Here is a 20,116-nt window from a genome sequence, read left to right as displayed (position 1 = left end):
ATCATGTGATCTAATTTTCAGTCCTTTCCAGTGATAAGTTCTTGTATCCTGTAAGACATCTCATTTTTTTCTTTTTTTAATTATTTATTCTTAAAAATTGTGATTAAAAAAAATGCACAACACAAAATTTACCATTTTAACCATTTTTAAGTGTACATTTCAGTGACATTCAGTATCTCATTTTCTTTGGCCATAGTGTAAGCATGGCTTACTAATATATATTTAAATAAACATATTATACAAAACTTTCTGAATTACTTTCTTTTAAGAAGTAATTTTGTTTCCAAATAAATTCTGAAGACAAAAACAAACTAAAGGTTGAGATGATCTTCCTATATATTAAGCATGGTCAGATCTTTATCATTTTCAAGGTGGCAGGATGGGTCTTTGCAAGGAAAGTAATATTGTCACAAACTTAGATATGATGAGGAGAGTTTGAGATATGTAGCTGTGGCTTTTGCTTTCATTTGCTGGCTTGCTTGTGAGTTCTAGAAATTTAAAAAGTTCATTATGATTGCCGAGGATTATTAGATAAATGCTGGTGTAAACTGATAAAAGTGAAAGCGCTAAGATCACAAAGGGGTTCATTTCTTCTAAAAGGAATTAGAAAAAGGTATTTATTACCTTTTGAGTGCTTTCAGATGAAGCTAATGTTAATTCCTTGCTTCTCTATAAAGTAATGAACACTTTTCTTGTAATTAAAAAAGTTCTACACCTCACTTAATTGTTTGCTGATTATTTAATGATATGGACATACTTCACTCTACTCTTTCCCAATAGATACAAAGGTCTGCAGTCACTTTTACCATCAAATAAATGATCCAGATTATGAAATGTTCCCCATGGATAGCTCTTGAATACTAATTACTTTTAACAATTTAGAGTTCTTTCTTAACTCACCATTCTACTCAATACTCACAAATTCCTTTTTTTAAAGGCCACTAAATAGTTTTGGTAAAGGTTAATGTCATCACAATCATCTGTCCAACTATAGGCTCATTTTCTATGACAATAATTTTCATATGCTACTTGACAGGGACTGAGGACAGAACTAAAAGTGCCCAGTCACAGTGCCTCATCATTTTCAGGAATGAAAAAACATATACTATGACATTTGTATGCAAAGAGTTGATTTTCCAGTTAATAAATATCACATATCATCATCAGAAGGACATGTAGAACATGACAGAGATGTTGAAGGAAAGACTTAATGACACAAATTGATTTAAATATTGGGAGAAAAAAACCTGAGTTCTTTTATTACTATTTCTCCAGACAACATCAACATGTCTGGGAATGGAATCAGGCTCAGTCAATAAATAATAATTGAGACTTACTATGTGTTAAAAATTGCTGTAAGTCCCATCTCTCCTACTGGCTTTATCTAGGCAACTTCGTCTTTGGCTTTCAGATTTCTCATCAATTAACTAAGGATGATAACATCTACCTTATAGATTTCTATAGAGCTCTGATAAAATAACACATGTGACAATGTTAGAAGTCTTCAAAGCTTCAAATAAGATTATTTCTTTTGATTTTTAAAGTCTTCTAAAAAGACATAATGGAACAGAAAAGGAGCAAAAGAAGTTGAAGATTTGTTTCTGTTTTTTTTTTTTCTTTTCCATTCTCTAACCACATGGCTTTAGTGATGTCAATTAACTTTTGCTATCTTGCCAGCCTCAGAAGATCAAATGAAGGTATTTGGGAGAATGCTTTTTTAACTTAACCTTTACATAATGTATGTAATTCTTATTAAAGGTTAATTGCTGGGAGACAAAGAGACTTGCCATTATCTATGCTTAAGTACTTTTTTTGCCTGAGTCATGCTAAAGAGATACCTACTAGTAAAAGACAGTGATGATGATATGAATTGATTATGCTCATATTTCTTTCTTCAGTGCAAATGCTGGCCCGGATTCCAACTGAAGGATGATGGTAAAACATGTGTAGACATTGATGAATGCTCTTCAGGCTTTCCTTGTAGCCAGCACTGCATCAATACGTATGGGACCTACAAGTGTCTCTGTACAGATGGGTATGAAATACAACCTCATAACCCAAATGGCTGCAAATCACTCTCAGGTATTGAATTGAACTTACCCACTGATTCAACCTCAGTTACACATATGAATTCTGAATTTATAGCCATTTTTATTGAATTCACTCCTCCTTGCTGTTTCTGAGAAATCAAGATTCTTCCCTACTTTCCTAATCTGTCACTCTGATTGTGTACACTGTATAACACTGCTTTGTTTACAATAACATTGCATTATGGTCTTGTGAATTATTAAGTGTTTTCTAAATTGTGAGAGTGCTCACAAGTGAAATGAGCTATCTCTAGCACTGCTTCCCACTGGATCACATGAATTTGGGATCAATTGTAGCCAAGACTATTAAAGAGCCCAATGTGACAGTATTGTAACATTTTTACTTCTCCCCTGCAACACACAATCTCATACACATGCAAAGGAGAACAGGTTAGTAAGAAGAAGAAAGAGAAGGAAAAGAAGAAATATAAATCAGCTATATAAGACTATTTGAATTCTTCCAGTGATTCAGCAAATATTATTAAACCTCTGTTTATTCCAAGAGTACGTTTGACTCTGTCAATTAGAAATTTAATAAAGCATGGCCCATAACTTTAAAAAAGTATTGTGATCCATTAGGGGAGAAATCACACACATTGAAATGATTCACAGCAAAATGTGATAATGACTGTTAAAATGGGCAAAAATGGTACATAAGGGGATCTCAAACCCCCTTAATTTGTTTTTAAGTATAATGAATCAAATACTGTTGCCAGTTTCTCATACAGATATATGTTAGTGACAACATTTAAAGCATTAGATGTTTCCTCATATATTAAATATATATCAGGGATAAAAATTTTTAAATGAGTTTTATAACTAGTTGAAACTTTGCATTTTATGGAGAAAAGAAATAACTGCTTTCAGCTTTTCATTTCATTATCACTTATTCTTGGAATAGTCTTTCCTGAATCAATTTGAAGATTATTTGGAGCCCGTTGTTTTATGTACCAACCTACTTGCTTTTGGCCAGCTCACTTCTTGGTACATCATGTATTTAGTGACATGAGAAAAGAAGAGATAAAATCTCAGAAACAGTCAATGTTTTTCTACTAAACTTTTCATAAGGAATTGTGTAGAAGACATGAATGCTAATGGTTACAATTGGTGTCTTGTTGTATTACATATCCATGCCATAGTTGTTTCCCATTAGCAATAATAATTAGAAACTAATAACAATTTTGAATATAAAACATGTTCCAGAAGCTTAACTCTTTTGCTAAATAGACACTAGATTTTTAAAAATTCCAATATATTTAAGTTGTAAAGAACAGAATAGCCTAAGAATTGAAGTGGAACATGCCAGATTAATTTAGAACTATATTGACAGAGATAGCAAGTCACCTTTAACTTGAGAGCCAACTCTCTGTTGAGAAGGATTCTGAGCAATTTGGCCTCAACAGGAAGATGGGAATGATTGACTGGGAGTGCTGTCATGGATAAAGGAAGGAAGTATATAATATGAGTGACACGGCATGTGCAACATAATATAATATATAATGTATCATGTATTAACTGTGAAACTAAAAGACAATGTGAAAAAGTAAATTTCAAACATAAATTTTATGGGCAATAACTCTGTAACAATAAATGATTTACAGTAAAATCTGTGTTAAATTATATAAAGTGACTACCCTAATAAGTGATTTTTTCTAATTTCTGTTGACATTAAATTTGTCATTTGGCAAATAAGTACATGAATGCATCTTAAAAACAAAGATGAAGTTTGAACAAATTTTTTACTGAATTTATCTAGGATTATATAATTGTGAATGTGGTCAAACTGACTTTATTCAAATATATATTCAAAAAAACATACTGTACAAAACTTTCTGAATTACTTTCTTTTAAGAATTAATTTTGTTCCCAAAAAAATTCTAAAGAGAAAACCACACTAAAGTTTGGGAGGATCTTCATATATATTGAGCATGGTCAGATCTTTATCATATTTTTCCTAGATTCTAAAACAAATGAGATACCAAAACACATTGGACAGGTTTATAAGAAAGAAACAGAGACTATCAAAGGATTAAAAAATAAGACTCACAAGTAAATGGAAAATTAACAAACAAAGATTTTAGAACCTGGAGTTCAGAAATTATTTAAGAGAAGCTCTCAGTTAGATGAAAAGAGTATATGTATGCAATAATACTCTTGGCTTTCATCCATGTCATTTTGGGAGCATAAGATGGTTTATCAAGAAAGAGTTTCCTGATTTTATGAATGTTTTAGCTTTGCCGTAGGTTTCTAAGATAGGTGTAGATTATTGTTTTCTAAAATTAATTTAAAAATCAGATTGCAAAAACAGCTATTTTTCACTAGTTACAAATAAATTATTTGAATGTCAGAGAATATTAACGGTAAAAGAGGGGTGCACTCAGAATTATCTAGATTTTCTGTAGTGCCTGAGCATGTACTGCCTTTCATGTTGCTATCAACTAGGTTGCTCAGTATGAATTTTTCAACCATTAACCTACCAGAGCAGTACTGCAGTTGAATTTACATTGCTGCTAAAGTAAACTCAAACTAATAAGAGTAGAAAACCATAAATATCAAAAGTCTAATATGTTCTTTGTTTTGGTGTTTAGATGAAGAACCTTTTCTAATTCTTGCGGATCATCATGAGATAAGGAGAATTAGCACCGATGGCTCTAACTACACGCTTTTAAAACAGGTATGACATTCCCAGGATGATTCCATGGCTTTTAATATGAGTACTCCAAGTAGGTATTAGAGCTGTAGACATACCTAACAATTAGAATTTATGATGTACTTGTTTATATATACCTGCATGTATGTATAAGACTACCATAAACTCTGTTTGTTTATGATGAACAGGTGATACTTCCAACTTGCCATAACACACTATATCAAATAAGGTAAAGATGGCAGAGTATAATTAGTGCAGAGGAAACCCATCTCAAGTACAGGTACATTAGAGAAAGCATAAACTTCTCTTTTAAGTTATTTTGTGGATTATCTAAATCCCCCCCCCCCCCACACACACACAAACACTTTTAAAAATAAAAGTATCTTTTCTGGGACTTTAAGTTCCTGTTCACAGAACCAGGAAATAAAACAGGATTGATGATATGTAGCCTTCAACGTTTATAATTAGCAAAGGAGTGAAAGCGTGATAGTGACCCAGTCATGGTTAGAAGGCTATGAGGTAACATGATTTCAGTCTTATCCTCTTCATCCCTTTACCCCACCCACTGCAAGAGAATCTCCTCAGATGATTTGTTTTGGTGTTCAAATGCTATTCTCAGAGTTTATTTAGTCTGTTATTTGAGATAAAAAGTTATGATTTCCATTGTACAATAGGATAGAGAACTGTGAATTGCTCACCTCAATTTTTTTTCCCCTCCCTGTCTGCAGTGGAAATAGCACAAAATCAAATCATTAAAACTAAATTGATTGCTACATGAAACACTGAAATCACATAAGAATATATGTAGTTAGTTACAGCATATTTTTGGTTGTCAGGAGAAATATCTTCCTTGGTATGATTTAGCTTTTATCTGTTCTGCTACACATTTCTCTTTGCTCCAAACTGTATAATGATGACATGGATATGTAGCACTGTCTAGAACAAGTGTGCCAAAATTAAGGCTATTTCTGTTTTTGTAATATGTTAATGCTAGCATTAGGTATAAATGAAGAACACTATTCATATGGTGATTTTCTTGCAACATGAAGCAGACTTACTTAATTAAAAGTATTTTTGCTGCTCACTGATGGATTTGTTCACTGCTATTATGAGAGTTTCATTCGTTTTGCTTAAGGATTTAGTCTTATTTTAAGTGCAAATATCCACTAGCCAATGTGGTATTGACTCCTCCTGACAGAGTTGTCTTTTCCAGCTTTCCTCTAGGTCAGAAGTTGAAAATGAAAATTTTACATGAAAACCCAGATTTCTGGCTACTCATGAAAAAAATAGGAAAGTGTAGCGAGCCAGGTTCATATTCCTGAATGGTTACAAGCCAAGCTGTGCAGCAGCTGCCACTTTGACATAGAGCCCGTGTGCTGCAGTCCACTGGAATCCTCAGACTTTCCATGGGCTTATGACGTGTGTTCTTGCCTTACTCCTGAATGCCTGTGAGATTTAGACTCTTTCTCTTGAGTATGGAGTATGCTACCAACATCCACTCTATCATACTGCTTCTCTCTTTAATTGGAGATCCTCTAGAGATTGGATAAAATAAAATATTTTTATGTTGTTTATAAAAGTGAAACAGAAATCTATTTAAAATATAAGGATTGGAAAACTTTCTCTTTAAGAAACAAACACTATAACAGAAATCCTTGGAGAGAAAGTTTAAGTACACATACTGCTTCAATATGGAAAAAGATTTTGTTGCCCAAATAGTTTTCTACATAATCTAGCTTGATTTAATGCTATTTTTCTATACAGTCTACTTTTAAACATACCAAAATTAGAAAATACTGAAAATTCTCTCTCTCTCTCTCTCTCTCTCTCTCTTTTTGTTTTTTGGAGTATGTCTTTACACCCTCTCTAAGCTTTTCTGTAACTTCGAAGTTAGGTGTGCCAGACATTGATTTCCTGGCATGGTCTCTGGAAAGGGACATGTTTATTTTCTCTTTACTAGGTTTATTGTTTATTTATTTGTCTTGCTTTTAGCATTCTAACCTTTTAGACTATGCTATCTTAGTTTAAAGGGAGAAAGTTCTTTCTTTAAAATACTTTACTTTTAAGCTCAGCTGAACCACAAGTTTAACTAATAAAGCAACAATATTTATTGTCTTCATGAAATAACTGTAACAGAACTTCAGTGATGTCTCCTTGTTTCATTTTCCAATCCTGTACCTCAAAACATTTCTTCTGGTATCCCCCTTTTTTTATTTTTATTTTTTGTCTTTCATGGGTAATATGTTGCTAGAGATTGTTCTTAATGGAGAAAAATGATTTTTTTCCTCTATGCATTATTTAAGTCTATTTAATATAATGGTACGACTTTAATGCACACTTTAGTATGGCTCTGTTCTCCTAGTGGTATAATTTTAGACTATTGCCAATCATTAGTATCCAAGTGGAGATGAGTTTCAGATACTTTACTTAGTGCAGTGTTTATGGGAATTAAAAGGATGTGAGAGGGACGAGAAAGCTCGTGAAGACTCTGAACACCACTGTCTTTGCAAGGTGTTTGTCAATGATGACTACTGATGAGGAAATAGAGACCCAAAGAACTAAAGACACGGCTTACATCTAGTTTTGTCTGTGGCTGCCTGAAATATATCATTTCTGTCATGGAGCATATTTTTAACCCCAATCTCATCATAGCATTATAGAAATTTTCAAGGAGTTTTTGGCAGTAGAAACCTTTTTTTTCCCCCTCAGAGATTCTGGCTATATATGCAAATTGAAGTCAAACACAGAAGTTTATCTCTCCATATCTTCTCTTGGCCAAAATAAATAAAAAGACATCCTGGGCTTTAATTATTTGGAATCTTTGTGTGTAACTGATTTGGAAGAATGATTTACCCTAATATCTTGAGTTTTATTATCTTTGTTGGAGTCACTAACATTTACAGGAAGTTTTGTTGCATAAAATTGTAACAAGCGGTAGAACTGTTTCTGACCTTATATATTCTACAACGTAGTAGTAGCTAGACCAGCTATAATTTAAATTCATATACCATATTTAGAAACTATAATAACTTGGATTTTAGGATTGAAAATCAAGGAGTTTTCCAATATGTTATCCAATTCAATTCTAACAGTGCCTTTATTCCAGTAAAATTGTATAAAGAAACAAAACACAATTTCCTACATTAATCATCTTGAACCAAAGGATGCAAATCTTCAGCTACAGAAATGAAAGAGGCAAATAGGATTTTGATGAAACCAATTTTCAGTTCTGAAACCACTGGGATGACTCTTGTTTTCAGACATTATTTTGACCATGCCCCTGGCTGTTTTAATGTTCTTTGCATATGATTCTGCAGAGAGCATTGTACTGTTTTCTGTGGAGATTAAGGGTAAAGTTGTAGAAAAATTACCAGCTGGGCTAGATAGATATGTCGGAATTCAGAGCTTCAATTCTTCTGCATTTACTACTGTAATTTATTGTATTTGACTTACTAAGTTTGGAATTGGATTTTTATTATCTAAATTGATTATTGAAAAGAAACAAGTAGGATAATTCTGCCACGACTGGGGATTGTGGGTAAATCTTTGCTAAAATTAGTGACAAGTTTCTCTCTATCTTTTCCCTGTAAAGCTCTCATTTTAGCCATCTGAATTGCCAAGTCATCACAGAATCATAACCCATTTACATTATTTCTCTGTAGAGAAAGTATTTGAACAGAAAAGATATTATAGACTACTATTGAAATGAATTTATTAAGCCCTCTACAGAATTTGTCTAGAATTCATTCAATTTATATTTTAGAAACATTGATTTTGCATAGTCAACTTCCTAGGTATGTATGTTTAACTGCATTTAGTTAAGGAGTTCTTCAGTTTTTAGCATGTCCATGGATATTTAATGAATCTTTTGAATCTGCAGCTGAATATTATTGACCCCCCTTTTATTTTTAGAATTTATAGTCATTATTCTTTATCAGCAATACTGCCAGTAAGAAACATACTTGCGTTTATTCATTTGCACTGTGTCATATATTTACTGTCTTGTGTCTCTTGTTTATGACCAACGGCCTGAAATTTTGTGGGGTTAGGCTATTTCAGATTATCATCATAATCTAAAGCTGAAGAAAAAGAGATTGCTCATGTTAAGTCAAGTAGAAGCCTAAGATTTTCTCATATGGTTTTAACACCATTACTACTATAATTTAGTTATGTTGCAAGAAAAAATACAAAAAACAAAAAACAAACAAACAAAAAAATCCCAGTATTTTCCAGAACTTTGTCTAACTTGCTTCTATACATAGGCCATCCTTAGTCTTGGAGATCCTTAGGAAGAAATAAAATCTGAACAGTAATCATTAACCTTGACCCGAATTTTATAAAAAGCTATATAAATCTAAGGTAGTGGTGTTATTATTATTTTTAAATTCCTAATTTTGAGAATAGATTTAGGAATTGAACTCAGGCCAGAGAATTAGTATTCTTCCTATCCCTCATCCCCCAATCCAAGCCAAAGCAAAGAGAAAAACCTATCCTCCATTGGTCTACAATTACTTATAAAAGACTCTTTTAAACAACTTGAGTTGTTAAACTTTAGGGTGAGTATGGACGTAAGCAAACTCTACATAGATAGAAAGACATGGCAAAGATCTCTTGGGGCTTTGCCAAGTGTCTATAGCATTATTTTTTAACCCACAAGAATTTATATACTAACAAACTATTCAGGCCTTAAAATGAGTTAACACAATGGAAATTATCACCCACATTTTGTTAGTTCATTGAGCTAGTAGATATATGAGCCCTAAAATAGGTCAGAATTAAACTTACTTTTAAGGAATCATTTTAACAATTTGGCATACATGAAAATTCCCAGATCCTGGCTGTACAATACTCAAATCAAATTAAATGGTAGAACTGCCAAACCAAAAAGCTGTAGCATCCAGAAACCCATCAGTTGAATTTGTGTTCTGTTTTGTTACCTGCTAAAAAATGCATAACCATGTGTCTGAAGGGAGGCATTTCCTCACATTTCTACCATGTGGAATAAAAAGATGTTGATTACCCAGTTCCTCCTTGGATTGCCTGAGAGGCATTTTGAAGCATGAAAAAAGGAAGCTCATTTATTTTGTTGTTGAAACAAGAGCTTTTGGGGAATGTAAAATTTCTTAAACTTTTTTTCTGACTCATCAGATGGCTATCCAGTGTTCATCTTAATTCTTCAGGGATTTTCTATTTTTCCAGTTTAGATGTATTCTCTTTTCTGATCCCTTCACAAGACAGATTATAATGGCATCATATTTAATATTAACCAAAAGTGAGAATCTTTATCTCCTTAAAAACAGTTTTTATTTTATTTTTTCATATTACTGGCTATTTATTTAAAGCACTATAAACATTCCAAAATTTTTGTGGCCCATTGGAAAATATTTTCAAATAAATTATGCATCTTTTCAAGTGTATGGAGTTGGGGAAAATGTAAGCATATAATGCTTTAAAAAAGAAATGGTCACCAATGCTATTTATCATAATACGTATGACTATTTAGGTTCAAAGGGAAATAATGATTCCGATGAACTCCTAAAATATTTTAAAATAATTTCTATTGCCTATTATTAAAAACATATTCTTTTTATTTTTAGGGATTAAACAATGTTATTGCTATAGACTTTGATTACAGAGATGAATTCATCTATTGGATTGATTCTAGCCGACCCAATGGCAGCCGCATAAATAGAATGTGTTTAAATGGAAGTGACATTAAGGTAACTAGAGATTACAATAATGGCATTATTGAATATATTATATTGTTATGATTGAATAGATTAGAAGTTGTTATTTGGTGGCAATGATATTACTTGTAAAATGTATGAAGTTGGTTTCAATTTCACATGTGTATAGTTTAATACTTTATGAAATGTGAGGCTTTTTATTCTTATGTTTTATTATAACACGATTACTCGCAATAAGATAAAAATCAAATTGAGTAAATAAAATTTGTAACGTTATTCATAACCCTAGAAAATGTGATGGATGCTTTGAGCTTGATTGATTAGTGCCTGATATTCAGTTGTGTTTGTTTAAATAAAAGGGAAAGTTGAGTCTGAGAATTTGTAACTGAAAAAATTAAATGTTAGAGTGAAAATTGAACTTATAGCACTGTTAAAATTAACCAATCACAGATGGAAATAATTGAATGCATTTGTGTAAACTCATAAATGTTCTGATTAGACCACATCACAATTCTGTCACATGTGCAACTCATATCACATTCTAGATATGAGCCACTTAGTACCATTTTTATGTTTCTGAGTTTTAAAATCAAATCATTTGCATTATATATATATGTATAAAATATATATATGCAGGAAAATGTATTATAAAGAAGTTCTACATTCAAAGGAATGAAACCCATCAATTTAACTTTTTTGTAGCCACCAAAATTATCATACAGAAATTTTTGGTGGAAACAATCATTTTGAAAATATTAATGAATTCTTAAAGTATGTGTATACAATGCCAAAATGACCAGTAGGTTGTGTTCAGGTAATTCAGGATAACTGTACTTAATAATGGCTCATACAATGAAATAGTATATGATAGTAATAAGCAGATTGATTCTAGCTGACCCAGTGGCCAGATAAAACAAATAAGCAGATAACTTTTTCCACTTACAATTTATTTCTTTGACAATTTATTAAAAAACTGTGAGAGGTACTTTACTCAAATTTGATCATATATTTTATTACAAGGCATTTAGAATTTTTGGTTACCTTTATTTTTTTTGAACATGCTTTAATATTTTTAAAGCATGTTAAATCTTTACTGCCTTGCCACAACTATTTCATTACTACTTTAAATCATGTCATTGCATAAGGTTACAAAATGCATCTTTCTTCCCTTGGGATGACTGTTTTCATTTAAATAGTTAGCCATGTCTATTTTCCAAATTTGAAATATAGTCTTGCAATTTAATATAGTCGATTGATATCTTTAATTGTTGCAAGTGTTCATATTGTCAGTTTTCATTGCATCTTTATTTTAATGGCATTACGGTAAAGAATAACTTTAAAATTTCATTAGCATTTTCTTGTCTCTAACTATATAACTACTGGCTTCTATTGTTTCTTTCACATAGTCCTAAAGCACTGAGAACTCAGAAACACCAGTCACATAGATCAAGAATTGTTGGTCATTTTATATGCATCATATTTGTACATACAAAGACTATATCCTTATTGTATTTAGTATTGACATGAGTTAGAATTGAGAACAACGGTTTTATGAGTCTGTTTTTTCTTCCCGTTGGCTATGTTTAAAATACTTAGTGCGTGCATGTTCTCCTTTGGGTTTTCTTTTCTTGTGGTCATTTAAATAGGGCAGTTGGGAGACTGGTGCGTGGTATTGGTATCTCCCCAGAGCCTGTTCTGTATCTCTGTAAAAATCAAGAAGCAATTGCTTAGTTCTTATACTAAGCATTTTCCCTGTTAACTTTTTAAATTCTTATTTTGTTAGGTAGTGCACAACACAGCTGTCCCCAATGCACTCGCTGTGGATTGGATTGGAAAAAACCTCTATTGGTCTGACACAGAAAAAAGGATTATCGAAGTATCCAAACTCAATGGCTTGTACCCTACTATACTCGTTAGCAAAAGGCTGAAGTTTCCCAGGGACTTGTCTTTAGATCCTCAAGCTGGGTTAGTAACAAACATTAAAAATCTTAAAGTAAAGAATAAGAATGTGGAAAATTTAGTTCTGTAGATCATTAACATGAAAATTCAATGTAAAGTGTAAATGTGTAAAAATTCTTACTGAGAATTCAAAAACAGTAATACATCAAAAGAAATGAAATGATTGAATTTTATGGCAACTTTTTTTTTAAGGCTTGAATACAACTCCTTTTCTAATGAATCAATATACTTATTGTAGAGTAAAACTTTGCTAATTTTAATGCCTTTAAATCTTGGAGGAAAGGCAGACTGAAAACAAATTCTTGGGTTATGTTTTGCAGTGTTTACGATAGTCACAAATATGGATAATGCAATTCCTGCACCACTTTATATCAGGAGACATAAGCAGTACCATGAGTAATAAATCACAAGGTGTATTACCAAATGTGTTCAAGAGGAAAAGCTAAGCAGGAATATTGGGAAAGGTCCATGTTAGAGCTATGTTTCATTTGCATTTCAGTGTGAGAATGGGGAAAAGTCATCGTACAGCTCAAGGACAACAGACTGGAAGTTTCAGTTGGGGGATAAACACATTAAGGTGTCAAAACTGTCTGGTGTTTGTTAAAGTTCTACAGCTTATGACCATTATTATTCACTTTCAATTACGTTGTTTTGGTAGGTAGAGAATGTATGCCTTTCCTTTTGTTTTTTTGACACTATAATTTAGAGTGATTACATACTCCAAAATTCTCCCTGTAAAAGTTAAACCTACCCAAAACACATGTTAAAATAACAAATTTAGAGAAAGTTTGATGTTTTAAAATAGGACACATTTACAGTAGCAAGTATTAGGATAACTGTAGTGTTCTAAGTTTTCTGCTACCTAAATTAATTTCACATAGTATATTTCACTAAATTACTGCCTTTATCATACCATATGCAACAATTGGATTTTGCCTCTTGCTAATATACTATATCTGTTTTTTTAGTCCTTCATGTTTATAATTGGCAAAGTGATCATGTCAAAGTATGTTTTATAGCTTAATTTTAAACATTAATTTGGGCAAAAGCTGTACCTAATAGAAGACTTGTAGTGTGAATTCATTTTTGTTTCCAAGGTAATGTGAACATTTCAACTTTTCACTATATAATTCTGTGATCATTTTGTTACCTTTTTGAATATTTTCTTTACCATAGCAACAGAAGTTTCAAAAGAGTGTCAATTTTATTTTAACTAAAACAGAGTCACAAGAGAGTCTGTTTCTATGGAAGTTTCAAGAAATAACAGCCAGAATTCCTAAATATATGAATATTTTAATTCCTTTGATATTTTATCAGATAATATTTTTGAGTGTCTAAACCATCATCTTTTTCTTCAAAATCTGTATTCTGGCTTAGCTTTTCATTTCATACTATTCAAGATGCTTCACTTTCTAATGAAAGAAACATCACCCATTTGATAATAGCAGTGTTAAGGAATTTCCTATTTATGAAGCAAAAATTGTACTATAGCCAGTGAACAGCTGAATCTAGGTTTAGGTTTTATTTCTCCCAGGTTACAATTATTACCCCATAAACTGAAAGCAGCCTTAAGTTGTCATCAACATAAACTCATCCACTGAAAGTGTCAATTAAAACAGCAAAGTACTAGATTATTGTAGATTTTATGAAAGACTCCCTCCCTTGATTTCATTTTTAGATAATATTTGGATTATGATATGGATGTGACATATTATAATGAAAGACACAGATAAAATTGGATTTTTTTATGAAATAATTCAAGCCACCTACTTTAATAGATAAAATTTAATGGCACCTTTTTGTTCATGCTGTTTTCCTCGTTCCCCAAAGCGAGACAATAGGCAACCTAGATTTTAGCTTTTATGAAATGAGCTTTAAGCTGAAAATGTCATAACTGTATGAAATATTGTACAATCCTGCTTTAAAAATGACAGCTTTAACTGTAAGAGTGTTTAACAAAAATACAACTGAACCTTTTTACATCAGATTACCACTGTGATTTGCATATGTTTCAAATATGCCAGTAGTACTGACCCCTGTTTCCTTGAGAAGTATGATTTCTGTCTTGATATTTAATAAGGGATAAGGCAGGGATTTGTTTAAGGACAAATAAGAATCACTGGCCTGTGTAATACAATGAAACAACTAAACTTTTAGGAAGGATATTGGGGGCCTTTCTATAGTTTAATAATAGTATGCCAATTATCACAATATCACTTTGAATATGACGGTTAGTAGGAATGGTAAAAAAAGATTCTAGCAGACAGAGCATCCTCCTGGTTATTGTATTTAAATTCAACTGAAATTCTAATTTTTCTCCCAATTTTATGTTAATTATTCTGTTATCTGGTCTAGATTGGGAATGAGTGCTCTAATTTATCATAAATTTTAGGTAATTGAAATCATTTGCATTCAATATTTATAAAGATTATAATTTATGCAGGATTTGTATAAGCATTTTAAAATACAATAGAAAATATAAAGTTAAAATTGTGCTAAACATAATTTTATCTTTTTGGATAATTAAGATGTCAACTCATGTTATCATAACAAAACGTCATTATGATAGATATTCAAGTGAATGTGTGATATGTCTGGTTAACAGAAAATAAATGTATCTACTCATTCATTTATTCCACTCATATTTCTTTAGCATTTTGTGCATATCTGGCACTGTTCTAGGTAGAAACGAGTATAAAATAAAGGCACAGTTCTTATCTGCAAGTATTTTGCAGTCCAGTAGGTAGGCAGGTGATTAAATAGTTATGATGCAATGCAATGACTCATGAAGAAGAGAAAATAGAAAATGTGTCTATCTCAACTGGGATCAGAGAAAGCTTCCTGGGAAAGAATGATAAAGTAAGAAGTAGCCAGGTGGTACGGTGCACTTTGGGGCAGGAGATATTTCCAGCAAAAAAGAACGGGCTCTGTGGGAAAGTGCTGACACGGAAGAGTATGGCACATCTCATGCATTGCAAGGAACTCATATGATTGGAACAAATTAAGCACATGTGATGTCCCCAGAATATGGAAAATACCGGAAAAGAGGCAGATACAAGAAAGGGAAATGATCAGTTTGTAGACCTATAGGGATTAGGAGTTGTGACATAATAATAATGCTAATGATGATAACTACCATTTATATAGCATTTTGTGAATTAGAAAATTTTCAGTTTTATCACTTTAGATGCATTTATTGTTTACCCACAGTCTTTTAGAACTTTGATTATTTTTATTACTTTCTTTATAGTATGGATAAAAACATTCAACCTCAAACTGGCTAAATGACTTTCTCAGAATCATTTAGGTGGTACGATATTAAACTGAGATTTAACCCAGTTTTCAGGCTTTGGCCCCATATTTTTTCTATTACATAACATTAGAATTTCTAGTAACAAAATGATCTTGGTTTGTGAGCATGTTTTACAAGAACTATCCAAACAAAGATAAGAAAGAAAGAACCCCAAATCCTTTACTTTTTTCCATTTTAGCAATTAACCTTTTATAAAAACTTAAAATTAGTATAGGTGATATGAGTTTGTTTTGGAAATAAAGAAAACTGCCTGAATTATTATAAGAATGCCTTATTTTTAAAGCTACATTTTCATTTAGTTTTCTTTTCTAATAGTCTATTAGCAAATCATAAGAAAATAATAGTAGATGCTATTTTGAATTTGAAATATATGTTAATGGAAATATGTGAAGGACAGTTTATAAACTCAGTATCTGAATCCATTATTGCCAATATGGATAATTATAATGTAAATAAATTTGGAAAAACATATTTTATGCTTCGTAACTTAGCTTATGCTATTCCTTACTCCCAGAATGTCCTTTGGCTTTTTCTCCAGTTCGAATCACTAATTTTTCCAAGAGCAGCAGAAACATCACTTTCTTTGTGAAATATTCCCTAATTGTTTCTACGGGGTCACAATATGTTGAACACTTAACATTATATGGCTGTTTTTAATGTAAATATCGCTTCATCTAGAAAATGAGTACATTTAACACAAGAGCCGCGTCTTAATCATTGTTTTTTCCTAATACAGAGACGGGTAAATTCACTGTTGAAGAAATTAATAGATTCATAATTGGATATACACAGAGAATGAGGTTATAGCTGCAGGGGCATTGTACGCACACCTATGCACAAACCAATACATTGGTATGTAAATAACCTGCATGTTTTAAAGAGAAGAGTCATAAAGGAACTTCTTCTGTAAAGGAATGAAAGGCATACTGGGATGAAAATCAGTTTCTGATTTCTGTGGAAAACAGAAAAGTTTCATTAAACTATGCAGTCACATAAGAAAACCTTTTTTCCTACCAATTTTTAAATCTGTTCAAATAGCTGATTTCAGTATTCCTACATTTAGGCAAAACTCACTGGGAATGAATATAAATTATTAATTTTATAATTCAAAATCAGAATTAATTACAGGTGGAAGAATCTTCTTTACTTTTATTACCTGAATTCAGATAAAAAGTAAAAGCTGTGAGAAGACTTCTACTTAATTCATTTTAAAGAAGTATAATGTATTATATTCAAATATTAAAAAAAAAAAAACACCTGAGAATCACAGACGCCTGTTGTTGTAGTTACAAGCAGACTTTTTCAAATATGTTTACACAAGGTTATAATTTACCGAATAGGTACTATTTGGGGCTGAGATTTTTCATATGTGATCTTGAGTAAACATTGCATATTATATGGGTGCAATTTAGAACGCTTCTTTTGACATTTTCACTGAAGCTTTCATTTTCAGTTTTAATTATTTACAACAAATTTTGTACATAGGTAATTTTTCAGGGGATTGTATTATAGACATTAAAATTACCATTATGTTTAGTGCAAGCTTATTGGTCAATTTGAAAAAGCCATAGTAAAGGGGGCATGAGTATGGAAAGGAAGTGATATTTAGCCATCAGAAGTTAGGTACCTTTTATTGAGAGACACAATAAATCCTGTGCTTATGAAGGCTCATACTTACCTGAATATAGTTAAGTGATACTTTCCTTCAATACAATAAAATATTTTCATAATATTCTTCTAGTTGACAAGCATTTAAATATGCAAATCATGTAATAACATACATAAAATCCAAGCAAATCATTTAATAATATACATACAATACAGATGTAATAGGTAAGCTAGTTGGTAGATATTACTAAACTAAAAATTATATTAATGGGTCTATCCAGTTAGCTCAGTTGATTAGAGCATGGTGCTGATAACACAAAAATCCAGGGTTCAATCCCTGTACTGGCCAACTGCCAAAATACACACACACACACACACACACACACACACACACACACACACACACACACACACACACACACACACACACACACACGCTCTCCATATCTAGAGCAGATAAAATAATAATAGCTAATATTTGCTAAACACTTGCAACATGCTTGTCAGTGTTCTAAGCTTGTTCCATGTATTGTCTCACTTAATTCTCACAGTGACCCTATGAAAAGAAACTGATATTGCCCCTTTTCAAGATATGAGTAAATCCAGGCTGAAAGAGGTGCTAATTAAAGCTCCCAGGTTCATATAGCTAGTAATAGAAAGACCTGGGATTTGAGCCCAAGTTATCTATTTTTACGGTTTGTTTACTTCAGGCCCTAAAGGATGCTTATTAGAAAACAAGCTAGTCTACAAATCTACTATAGACCTGAGTCTTTGTTCCAATTGGATCACTATAACAGAGAAAGCACATAACCTTTTATGGTTTCAGTTTATCAGTGAAGGACTTAAGCTACATGATCTTCAATACCTGTTAGAGAATTAAAATCTTCCATTAAGTTATACTTTGTCTTAAAATCTGAAAGATTTATTGTTCTTAAGGAATTTATAAGCTAGTTATGAAGATAAGATTTAGGTTCAAAGAACTGTTACTGAGCAAAAGATTTCTTTCATGCCTTCCTCCATCTAGGTAAAATTGCCTCTTTTGTACCTCCAAAGTAAAATAGTTTTATCCCAATGTGCTTCAAATTTTTTCATTTGTTTTCTACAAACCTCTACTGAATTCACTGAGAGATCTTTGAAGGCAAAAGTCATGTCTGCTTACCTCTGTGTCCCCAGTACTTAGAGATATCGGCTACATAATATGGCCTCAGTGAATCACTGTTTCAAAATATGGTTCTCTATCTGCTTAACAGTGATTTTGGGAGAAACTGGTTAATGGATACAAAGCATGAGTATGTTTTAGAACTATGGAGATACCAACTATCCTCGTTTGATCATCACGTATTGTACACGAATACCGATAGTCAGCTCTGTACTCCACAGATATTTATAATCAATTATGTTTCTTTTAAAAAAAGATTGACTTTGGGGCTTATCAAAGATGCTTCATTGCTATTGACTTATTGAATAAAGTTCTCTGATTACGAGGCCCTAGAACCTACATCTTTAACTGTTTTGTGAGTTCCTATGTGTGTGATAATATGTTACTCAGTTGCACATCTAATAAAGAAAAGAAATTCTGTAGACCAGGCAGGGCTAAAAAGCAGTTTCCCAAAGTGTGTTTCCTGGCACAGAAAGGGGCCAACTGTCTAGGAAAATAGATGCTGCCACCCAAAACTATATGATAAAAAGGGATACTACAGTTCCTCTTAGAGAATCACAATATCATTCAGGATATTAAAGTCTCTGAGTAGTCCTACAATAAAAAAAGATGATGCTTACTTTGTTTACCAAAACATTTCTCAAAAAAATATTTGATCTTGCAACCTAACTAGCACTTATCTGAATGAAAATACCTTTAGAATTGAAGAAGCATGAGCAAGGCAAATGATAAGATAGAAGCACAGAAATGAAAATGTGAGACTGTAATTTAAAAGTCTGATTAGAGCTGAATTTCATACATTTCAATAGTAGGGAGTGTATTAGTCCATTTTTGTGTTGCTTTAACAGAATTCCTAAGATCTATGTAATTTATAAAGGGAAAAAGTTTTATCTGGCTCATGATTCTGGATTCTGGGACAGCTGCATCTGGCATGGGACTCAGGCTGCCTCTATTCATGGTGGAAAGCAACAGCTGGTGGGTACAGTATCATATGGTGAGAGGAAGCAAGAAAGAGAGGAATGGGAGGCTCTAGGCTCCTTTTAAGAACCAGATCTCTCGGGAACTAATCCATTTCTGGGAGAGCTCACTCACTGCCCCTCATCCTCCCACCACAGAGGGCATTAATCTATTCATGAGGGATCCTCCCCTATGACCCAAACACCTCCCAACACTGCCATGTTGTGGAGCAGATTTCTACGTGAACTTTGGAGAGACAAACATATCCAAACTAGATTAGGGAGTAATTTGGAAAAATATATTTGTGCCCAGTAAGAGGATTTCAGACCTGGAACTCTTACCAGATTTACTGAGAGTGATGTAATGCATGTTGGACTCCATGAAATACACTTTTCTCTCTTTTTCTGATAGCTTGGTTTACAATGATAATAAGACTAGGTAGATGGAAAAGGTCAGAATACAGATGAAATTTTATAATTGCAATTATATGGAAGTTAGACCACTTAAAATTCATATTTTACTTATTGACTTCAAAAACATTACTATTCACATCTAATAATTTGCAAATTTTTTTTGTTAATAGCATTTAATAGAGAAAGCTTTTTTTCACTTTGGTGATATTTTAATTGCAAATGCAAGCACATGTAGAGTAAATACCTAAATAGAAATAAAAGATTCTCTAAATCAATTTGGCTA

General features: G+C 32.2%; 1 protein-coding gene across 1 annotated transcript in view; it reads left to right on the top strand.

The window, feature by feature from the left end:
- LRP1B (LDL receptor related protein 1B) overlaps positions 1 to 20,116 on the top strand; it is a 1,457,254-nt gene that overhangs the window by 1,226,562 nt on the left and 210,576 nt on the right. The window contains exons 56-59 of the mRNA XM_063085362.1: positions 1,899 to 2,082; positions 4,676 to 4,761; positions 10,335 to 10,457; positions 12,208 to 12,389. Coding sequence (XP_062941432.1) covers positions 1,899 to 2,082; positions 4,676 to 4,761; positions 10,335 to 10,457; positions 12,208 to 12,389 — 575 coding nt within the window. The remainder of the gene's footprint in view (positions 1 to 1,898; positions 2,083 to 4,675; positions 4,762 to 10,334; positions 10,458 to 12,207; positions 12,390 to 20,116) is intronic.

This window comes from Cynocephalus volans, chromosome 1, assembly GCF_027409185.1.
Source record: "Cynocephalus volans isolate mCynVol1 chromosome 1, mCynVol1.pri, whole genome shotgun sequence".
NCBI classification, from domain to species: Eukaryota; Metazoa; Chordata; class Mammalia; order Dermoptera; family Cynocephalidae; genus Cynocephalus; species Cynocephalus volans.
Note: the sequence above shows the minus strand (reverse complement) of the source record. Positions and strands in the feature narration are given on the sequence as shown.